We start from the raw sequence: 10,710 nt of genomic DNA, 5'->3' as shown, positions 1-10,710 counted from the left end.
CGTCATAATATTTGATAGGGTGAGTCAAGACTTCTGCCTCATCTTATTGTGATGGCTAAATCCACTCTATCCCATCTTTTAGGGATCAAAGACAAACCAAAGCAAAATAAACCAAAACTGGTTAAAGTAATCCATTTTTTTTTTCACAAAATCAATATTCATACAAGTATAGAAACTAATGAATTATTGAAACAATTGCTCAAGTAAGATATTAATACTAATTTAAGAACATATCATGATAAACTTGTGTAATCCAACTTATTCTGCTAAGCATGTCATTGATTATGACTAATACAAGAACCATATCTCATTCACTCTGTTGAACACTTCAAAAGGGGCATTGTACTGTGCAACAAAGAAACCATTATGAGTCTTGGAAGCCCATTTGGTGCCTGCAAGACTACCATTCAAGGCAGCAACTTCTGTCATAAAATTAGAATCTGTCACAAATCCACCAAATTGTCTCACAGCTACATATGAAGCTTTCCATCTTTGAACTTTTATACCATCTGCAGAAGGAGGGTTCTTTTGGTTGGCTTTTGGCACGTACAAGCTCACGACAATGGAGTTTCCATTTGAAACTTCACTAATCACTGGTGCTGACATCTTAATCACCTTCTTTTCGTTGTTGTAGCCATTAACATAACTGAATAGTCTGTTAAATTTTACATAATGTTATTTAAGTTATTCATTATTTTGTTTAATTTTACTTTCTACAATTATAATGTTATACGTTATCATGTTGTGCTTCTTTTCTTCCTACATAATAATACTGGAACACAAAGTTATTGTTAATTAATTTGAGTAGTATCATGAAATACACTATTCTTTTTGTAAGAAATGCAAAATTGCATAATCATGTAATCACATAATCCAAAAGAGAGTGAAGAGACATAAAAGAAAAAAACTCAAGGACTTCAACTTAATGGGACAATATAATTGCAATTATAAATAGGATTGATATTTAATATAAAAAATAAATTAATAAAAGAAAATAAAAATACCTTGAAAACTCCTTTCTTGTAGCTGCAACTAACGAAGTGTCTTGAACAGGGGAGGTAGAAATCCACACGGGTGAATCATAGCTACGAATTTCATAGTCCTTTCCCATTTCTGTAACATTGAAGGTGGGGCACTCATACTTCTTGCATGATTCAGGAATTTTCCCTTCAACACTCAACAATGGTGCTAAGATGAAGCTCGTGAGAATGAGGAATTGGAATGTGGTAGCAGTCATGGAAAAGAAATCACAAATATTTAGTGACCAACAAATTATATTTGATGTCCACACAAGTATCACAACCTACAAAGTTCGCATATATATACACATGTTTGGACTTCCAACTGTTAAATGGGAAGAGCGATTGCATATAAATATTTATTACATGATTAATGTTTTTATAGGATAAATATTCACTTTATTATAATAATTATTAACATGTTCCTTTTCAATACAAAAAAAAGAAAAAGAAAAAGGAATCTTAATACAAAATATTAATTCATTAATTTTATTTAAATTCTGCGTGAGATAATTGGGTAGATATTTGATTATAAAAGTTGTTACGTTTATTTATTAAAAAAACTAAAAATTATTATACAATTTCCTTTCAATAAAATCATTTAAAACTTTAAATATATAAAATATAAAGGATAAAATTCCTTTAAAATTTAATCGTACATTAATTTTACTTTTATTTTATTAAAAATATATTGATAACATGTACAATTATTCAAATTATTAACAAATTTTAAATAAAAATAAATTTTATACTAAAATAGTTAAATTTCTATTTTTTATTGTACTAAAAATAAATGATATGTAAATAAAATATATAGTATTCATTTTAGTGAATCAATTATTTATTTATTTTATATATTTTGATACACATTTTTATTTTAACATGTTTAACTGAATTATATGTAAAAATAAAATAAAAAAAGTCAATATTTATATAAAGTAAGAGTTTATATAATAGGGATAAACGAATTAAATGTGTAAATTAAACAAGATAACATATTTAAATGAATTAAATGCGTGTAGGACTGAAAAGAGAGTGCATAGTTAAAACAGATTAAAAAATAATTAATGTTATCTAGAATTGTTTTCAATAAAAATTATATAGATCGATAAAATAATATTTTAAAGTTTGGAATAACTGAGTGAGTTATATATATATATATATATATATATATATATATATATATTAAGAAAAAAAATTATTGATTAATAATATTTATATTAATAGAAACTACAAAGAGTCAACATATTTCAATGAATTAGGGTGAATAAAACTGTAAACAAATTCTCATTATTAGAAGTCAACATATCTAATTAAATCCATTCAATGTGGAAGAATTGCAATTTGATTAATACAATTAATAAATTTGACTTTGTTAATAATTTATTTTAATAAGTTAGAAAAATAATGGTTTGATCTCACTAATTTATTTTTATTAACATCCTTTCCTTTAGTGTCGTTTTTTTAATTAGATTTATTAAATAAAAGATTATTCCATTATTTATTTTGAATAAAATAAATAATTAAATAATATCTTTTTATATTAATCTTCTTTCTAAAACTCAGTAAAAACTATAACTCTCTAAAAGTTAAGTGTACTAAATGCATTAAAGAGTTTGTACAAAACTTATATTATATTAATTACAATATATCTATATATATATATAACCTACAAATATGTGAAAAGAAGTTAAATAAAAATAATTTTTATTTTCACTTCCGTGAACGTTTTTCTCATATTTGTATCTATATATAGTACTGTACTCGTAATTTACAAAAATAAAATAAACACGTACAAGTGTAAGCTATTGTTTAAGAAATATGTACAAAAAGAAATTGTAATTTGATAATAAAAAGAATTCAATTCCATCAAAACATAATATTAAAAAAATCATAACATAGGTTTTATTCATCAGAATATATTTAACGACCAGAATAGACGAGTCACGTCTTTCACAAGACTCATATTAAGTGAGTTTTACTAAAGATTGATATCTAATAAAATCCGATATAGATATAGTATAATTAGTCACAACGTATCCAGTTTTGTCCCAATGTATTTAAATGGTACTAGTTTTTAACTTTGCATCTACTTAATATCCAAATTAGTTAATTTGCATCAATGTGATCCATCCCGTTAAGTTTTCAGAAACGCCGTTAACAGATCAGTGATGTGGCATTGCAGAACAGATACATGTCAATGAAAATAATTGTACAGTGACAATTTGTGGATAACGTGTCATGCCCTATTTGAATTGATTGTCCCCATTCAAAAAGCCCTAATTAACCATTCCCATCTTCATCTTCTTCATTTTTTCGCCAGGAAGCTGATTTGTTGCAGGGTAAGGTGGCGAGTGAAGTGGGAAATGTCGCATGGTTTTAGTCATTCGTGGTCGTCTTGTTCGTGTGGGTCACATAACCACAACGTTTCTTCTCCTGGTTCTGTATTTGTGTCAGTGGGTGGAATACCACATCTCCTTCACATTGACATAACCCATCTCCTTCAGAATACCCAAAACACTATTAAATTAAACCACGCACAACATTCAACCACTAACCCTAAACCCCACCATCCCAACAACAAATAATGCAATCAACGACAAAAACAAATGGTTTGTGCACTTGCAATCCCAAATAACTGCCAATTTGATGTCGATTATACCTTCAATTTTGTCCACAACGCATGAAATGGCCCAAATTTCGTAAACCCGAACTCCAGAAAACCCCTATTCTATCGCAGAAAACGTTCCAATTTTATTTCCAATTCGTGCCTTATTTTCTTTTCAATTTCCTCTTACGCTGCATTGTTCCACATCACACACTACTCTCGTGCCACATCATAACATTTTTCTCACTTAACTGGTCAACACAGTCATAAGTTATCTTATTTAACGGAGTCAACGAAAAGGGACCACATTGATGCAAATTAACTAATTTGGGTACTAAGTAGATGCAAAGTTAAAAGCGGGTACCATTTAGACAGATTGGGACGAAACTGGGTACGTTGCGACTAATTATACCTATAGATATACAAGCAAACTAGACTCATGAATCATGAAATGAAAGCAAGTGATGGATGACGCCACACATCTAGCTTTCACTACACGAAAAAGCGTCATTATCAACGATAGAAATTCATTGGTAAAGGCTAAAATATGTCAATAATGTTGTTTTATCAATGAATTATCGACGGTCAAAAACTCGTCTATAAATCCCTCGTTAGCAAATTTTACCATTGGATATTTTAGATTCGGCGGACCCATCTTTCATAATTACCGATGGTCACATCCGTCGAAAAAACCAAACATACAGATACTGACTTTACTGACGGATCCATTCGTCGATAAAGTCATCAATACCTGAAAGTGTGATTTTCCGATGGATTTGGCCGTTGAAAATTCGTCGGTAATTGTTGAAGTACATAAGGGAAGTTTCTAAAGTACATGATAAGCTAATAATCTTCATAATCAGGAGAAGATTATTCATTTAAATTATCATCCTCCTGATTATTTTCTTGTTGAGGGTGTGACTAGGGTTGAGGGATTTCAGAATTTTATTGATTTGGGTTTGGTTTTGGCTGTTGAAGACGAGCCTGAGCATCGGGAGGGAGATATTGCATAACTAGTGATTGGAAGGATCAAAACTTAGACCTCAATTGCTCATTTTCCTCCAGACTTCGTGAAAGTTGGTACCTAATATTAGTGAGGTCTTCAATATTTGAAAGAGAAGGAAGTTGGTAGTTGGTTGAGGCTTTCATTTTAACCTATATATTTTGCAACAAGTTGGCCAACCCCATAAAGTCTTCCTTTCTTTTTTCCTTCAACAATCTCAATCCAACACTTAGTCATGATATTCTCGTCCTGTGTAGGATCAGCAGAAGACTACTCTTGTGTTCCATCAGCATCACAAGAGGAAACCTCATATCTGACTTGGGATAGCCTAATATGAAATTCTTCCTATAAGTACAAAATGAAGAATTATTATCATATAATTTTAAGAGTAAATAATATTAAATACTAAAAGAGGCTTACATGTATCTTCCTAGACCTCTCATCCACATACTGGTCAGTACCCTTCCGGATATGTGTCTACTGAAAGACTTCATCAAGAAATACATGTCGTCCCAGCTCACATGCCTGCAACAAAATATGTTATAAATTTCATGTGACATCAATCTTTAAAATGTTGGTCAAATGTGAATAATAGAAACAATTAATGCGTATACCATACGAAGGACATGCTCATGAGTGGTAATAGAGCCTCTTGTGTGTAGGGTACCACCAATTTCAGCAGACCTATTTTTTTTGGAAGAATACATTTCCTACAATAGGTTGGAGAATTCCAATGTTCTAGCAGCCTGGTCCACATCATTTGGAATCCATTTTGGCCTATGTCTAGTCGTTTTAGCATCTCTAAAGAGCTTAAGTGGATGTACATGGACGAATATGTGAAACTAGTTTGCAATAGAGATTTCTCTATGACAATAGCATAAATATGTATTCAAATCCACCAATAGGTCTATAGTTTGCAATTCAAACATATCTAGCGTGCAATAGGAAATATGAGAAAATGTGCAATGCAAATGAAAACATATGTGAATCCAATTGACAACAAGAAGCACTATGTGACAGCAACATAAATACATATTTAGATCCACCATTTACTCAATCAGATTCACATCAGAATGCAAATAAATACACAAAACGTAAATATGAATGAATTAATACTAATGAAAGCTGTAAAATATAGATCTCTAGGACTATCACTACATCTCATGGATAAAAGCCAATAACTCATTTCAGTAAATTAAATTTAAGAAAGAAATAAACGATATAGAATAAACATCAAACTAAAAATAGATGTATTGAATGAACAAAGGTGGATCTACACTCAAGAAGACATCTTAATAATGTGTGTCCACTTTGGGGTCACATAGTCCTTAAAAGGGAACATTGATGTGTGTGCAAATTTTAAACTCAAGCTCAAACACTAAATTAGCAACATAAACTGAATGGAACTTGGAAAGCAATAAACGAATTTAAAATAACTTAACATGTAAAGGATGAAAACATTAAATGCAAAAGCACAGATTAAACCAACAAAATTCAGAACTGAAAATTGGAAGCATTGTATTTCATTGTAGAATCAAAACGGAATACACAAGATCACGGAAGTGCTAGAATTTAATTGCTGAAAGGAAGGTCTCTTAGTCTAATACTAGTGTTTGTTTCTATGTGAGTGAACTAAGTAGAGCTACCTAACACACTAGGGAAAACCCCAATCTCTAAAGGCTACTTTGCACTCATCAGAAATGGAAAGAACCCTCTTACATTACACTTTCTCTCCCTCGCTCATAAGAACACCGAATCCTAGCCTCTTAGAATTTCTCTCTCGCACACTCTAGGGCTCTCCCAACAAAAACCTAAATTTTCCCTTAAAAACCCCTATGGTGTGTTTGGATAGAGTATTTTGATGAAACAATTCATTTTTTTGAAAAATTTAGATTTCTTTGTAATGAAATGACTTTTTTGGATGGAGAAATTAAAAAGCATTTAAAATGCAAGCATTTTTTTGAAGTATTTTAATTAGCTAAACTAGTAGAAATTTAAATGCCCTCAAAATAGGTGGAATTTGAAATTCTTCTCACTCAACCTCACACTCTAGACTGTTTGGTAGAGTTGTCAATTTGGCCAAATTCACAAGGCTTGCCCCTAATCCACATGGGCTAGAGCCAAAAAAGCCAATAGGGCAAAAACACCCACATTAAAGAAGCCCACAAGGCTAAAAACCCCGCAAAAGCCCTATGGGCCAAGACCAACACATGGGCTTTCTTCTTAAAAATGAAAAAAATTATTTTTTAAAATATTATTAAACATTCTAACGACAACTCGAATTGTCTCAATCACCAGCTCAACCTAACTCGACCATCATTCAGGGTCGGGTTATCTTTGCTACGGACCTGGGACCAGGTCTTCGAGTCAACCTGCTTAGATTGTCGGGCCGGGTCGACCGGCGACAAAGACGGGCCTAATCAGCACAATGATCCAAACAGACCAGCTTAGGTAGACGACCCAAACGGACCCCAAAAACAAGACAACCCTGACGAACTAGTTCGACCAGACGAACCAGATCGGCTTGACGACACAAACGGGTTAGGCAGCCCGACGACTTAAATGGGTCGGGAAGGCTTGAAGACCTAAATAGGCCAAACGGGCTTGGTGACACACATGGGCCTGATGGGCGAGACGACCTATAAGTGTCGGCGGGTCGGACGACTTAGAGGTGTAGGGCAGGCCCGATGACGCAAACATGTTGAGTAGGCCCAATGACCCGACAACCCAAATGGGTCTGACTAGCTCGACGACCTAAATAAGCCAAATCATCCTGACTACCAAGGTGGTCTCAATTGGCCCGATGACCTAGCTGGGTCGGGTCGGCTCAACGACATAGATTGGTCGGGTTGGCCCAATGACACAAACAAGGCCAACAACCTAGATAGCTTGGGAGGGCCCGACGACCTTGTGGGACCATGTTAGGCCAACGACCTAGACCAATTGGGTCGGGTCGAGTCTACAAAATTGACAGGCATGACCAACCTGTATAGACCATTATGCTGATTAGCCCGTCCGGGTTTCCATTCGACCCGACCCATCTTGGTCATCAGGTTAGACCAATCTAGCTTGGTCATTGGGTCGGGTCGGCTCATCTGGGTCGTCAAGTCTGTTTCCAAATTTATCATGAATCAACCAACTAAAATGAATTGGACGCTTGTCATAAAGGGGGACTTTGGTCAACTATAGTTGACCCACTAGGGGCTGCTTTGCAATAACAAACAATTGGAGTTAAGGGCTCACATGTACTTAAGCAAAAATAAAGGGTTTCCTGACAAACAAAGTTTTATTAAAAGGAGAGATCTAAAAAGGACAAACTAAATACATTAAAAAAACTCTTAAAATCAACCTTTTCTCACATTTATTTGAAAACACTATTTTTCTAAACAATCAATAAAAACTAATTAACTAAAGACAAAAACACATTTATTTAAACAAAAAGAAAACTTTTAGAAATGAAAAGAAATGAAGATTGGATCGTTAAAAACGTCGATACAAGTAAAGGATACTCATATCTTGAAATGCTTCAACCATAGGGAAAATATCAAGGTGAAGGGACTCACACTTGAGGGGATTGTTTTGGAAATCCATGTTGTATCAAGTTATACGGACCTTCTGCATCGAAAAAAAGTGTAGATGTCTCGAGGCAGAGAGAAAAAGTGTACAAAGAAGTCTAATTCCAATCACGGGATTTGATTGCCAAGTTGTAATTGGAGACTGAGGAGAAATCCTCCATTTTCTCATAACGTGCACGTGTCAAAGGTTTGTTGTGACTATTGCAGAGGCGTGATAAAATTTTAGCTATCCCACGATGAGCGCCTATAGAAATTTGTGAGTAGTCTCTGATGTTGAAGCTCTAACATTTATTTTTAACATAACATTTACTTATGACGGATTTTCTTACAAAATTATCATCACTTTGTGGAAGACTATAATAAGTTCATATTCATTTTGGGTATAGCAAATCTTGTCAATTTGTCGATCTACCATCCATTTAGTGAGTTAGATTGATGTTTCCACCTTGTTCAAACCTATTCATCATAGCATACAAGTTCCTTGGGTCATAAATAGGGTGGATTGATCCATTGATCCTTTCTAAAATAATTATATTTAACAAGAACATAACAATCCTTTATATTTTGTTCAATTAAGAACCATAAGTAATCAAGTAAAGACGCAGAAAATTCGAAGTACGCTTTCAAGAGAAACACTCGTTAAAAAAAATTGACCTGCCAACACGTTAGTCCACCATTCTTCTCTTCGACGGGATTAGCCAAAACGAAATAAATAAATAACAGACTAGAATAGTCCATTTTTTCACTCATAATATTCATATTCATAAAAGTATAGAAACTTAATTTTTGAATTAATTGCTCAAGTATGATATATATTTACTGATTTAAGAACATATTTTCTCATCAGGTTATTCCACTTAGCATGTCATTGATTATGACTAATACAAGAACCATATCTCATTCACTCTGTTGAACACTTCAAAAGGGGCATTGTACTGTGCAACAATGAAACCATTATGAGTCTTAGAAGCCCATTTGGTGCCTGCAAGGCTACCTTTCAAGGCATCAACTTCTCCCATAAAATTAGAATCTGTCACAAATCCACCAAATTGTCTCACAGCTACGTATGAAGCTTTCCATCTTTGAACTTTTAGACCATCTGCAGAAGGAGGGTTCTTTTGGTTGGCTAGTGGCACGTACAAGCTCACAACAGTAGAGTTTCCATTTGAAACTTCACTGATCACTGGTGCTGTCATCTTAATCACCTCCTTTTCGTTGTTGTAACCATTAACATAACTGAATAGCCTGTTAAATTTTACAGTTATTCAAGTAGAGCACAAAGTTATTGTTAATTAAGTTGCTATTTGTGTAGATTTATGTAACCATATGAAATGCTCTGTTATTTAGTAAGAAATGTAAAATCACATAATCATCTAATCACATAATCCAAAAGAGAGGAGAATTGAGAAAAAGAGTAATGAAGAGAGAACAATTAAAACAAAAAAGTCAAAAGAAGAAATAAAATTCAGGATAGAACTTAATCAATTTTACATTTTACACACCTCCATGGAGTGGAGGAGATAACCTTTTGGTTGGGAAAAAAAAATCCCCGTTGTTATGGTTTTCCTTCGATTAATTAATCAAATAAACTATCCAACATATCACTTCAATTTTGATTAATTTTTTTTTATCTTTCTTAGATTTTGTATATAACAAGACAGGAAAAAAAAAAAAAAAAAAACTCAAGGAGTTAAAATGAATGGGACAATAAAAAGTGTTAATATTTAAACAAAAAATTAAATTAATAAAAGAGAATAAAGGTACCTTGAAAACCCCTTTCTTGTAGCTGCAACTAACGAATTGTCTTGAACAGGAGAGGTAGAAATCCACACGGGTGAATTATAGCTACGAATTTCATAGTCCTTTCCCATTTCTGTAACATTGTAGGTGGGGCACTCGTACTTCTTGCATGATTCGGGGATTTTCCCTTCAACACTAAAAAATGTTGCTACGATGAAGGTCGTGAGAACCAGGAATTGTAATGTGGTAGCAGTCATGGTCAAAAGATCACAAATATATTTGATATTCACACAAGTATAATAACCTACAAAGATCACAAATATATATACATGTTTGGACTCCAAACTATTAAATGAGACCAGCGCTTGCAGACAAATATTTATTACATAATTTTATTTCTTTTTACACGGTAAGCAGTTAATTCACTGCAATCACTATTAATGATTTTTTGATATAATAAAATAAAAATTAATGTTAGGACAAAAACATTAATTTCGTTAGTATTCTTTGAATTCTATAACGATAGAGTAATGCAGGTGTGTGTATGATGCATAAAGTTATCATGTTTATTTATTAAAAAAAGATAAAAAGTTTAATGTTAAATATAATTAATTTGAAAAAATAAGCCACTAAAAATTTAAAATTTATAAAATAAAATATAAAGATAAAATTCTCGTCAAAGTTAATTACTTCTTAATTTTTTTAGTAAAAATACGTTTAGAATTAAGAATATGTTTAATTACTTTAATTGTTAATGAAAGAATT

At 32.6% G+C, this 10,710-nt stretch overlaps 2 protein-coding genes across 2 annotated transcripts; both read right to left on the bottom strand.

Annotated features, from left to right (window-relative positions):
- Window positions 1–288: 288 nt before the first annotated feature.
- LOC114174502 (uncharacterized) lies at window positions 289–1,267 on the bottom strand. The gene is made up of 2 exons (XM_028059341.2): window positions 1,005–1,267; window positions 289–655 (listed from the first exon to the last, which is right to left on the bottom strand). The coding sequence occupies exons 1-2, from the start codon at window positions 1,235–1,237 to the stop codon at window positions 289–291; spliced, it is 600 nt and encodes a 199-aa protein (XP_027915142.1). The 5' UTR covers window positions 1,238–1,267.
- Window positions 1,268–8,975: 7,708 nt separating this feature from the next.
- LOC114174662 (uncharacterized) lies at window positions 8,976–10,234 on the bottom strand. Its single transcript, XM_028059489.2, has 2 exons — window positions 9,970–10,234; window positions 8,976–9,450 (listed from the first exon to the last, which is right to left on the bottom strand). Exons 1-2 carry the CDS (start codon window positions 10,200–10,202, stop codon window positions 9,084–9,086), a joined length of 600 nt encoding a protein of 199 aa, XP_027915290.2. The 5' UTR covers window positions 10,203–10,234; the 3' UTR covers window positions 8,976–9,083.
- Window positions 10,235–10,710: the final 476 nt, after the last annotated feature.

The sequence above is a fragment of the Vigna unguiculata genome, chromosome 2, assembly GCF_037176805.1.
Source record: "Vigna unguiculata cultivar grain cowpea cultivar isolate G323 ecotype 2 chromosome 2, ASM3717680v1, whole genome shotgun sequence".
In the NCBI taxonomy this organism is placed as follows: domain Eukaryota; kingdom Viridiplantae; phylum Streptophyta; class Magnoliopsida; order Fabales; family Fabaceae; genus Vigna; species Vigna unguiculata.
The sequence above is the reverse complement of the archived record's forward strand: the minus strand, read 5'-3'. Positions and strand labels throughout refer to the sequence as shown.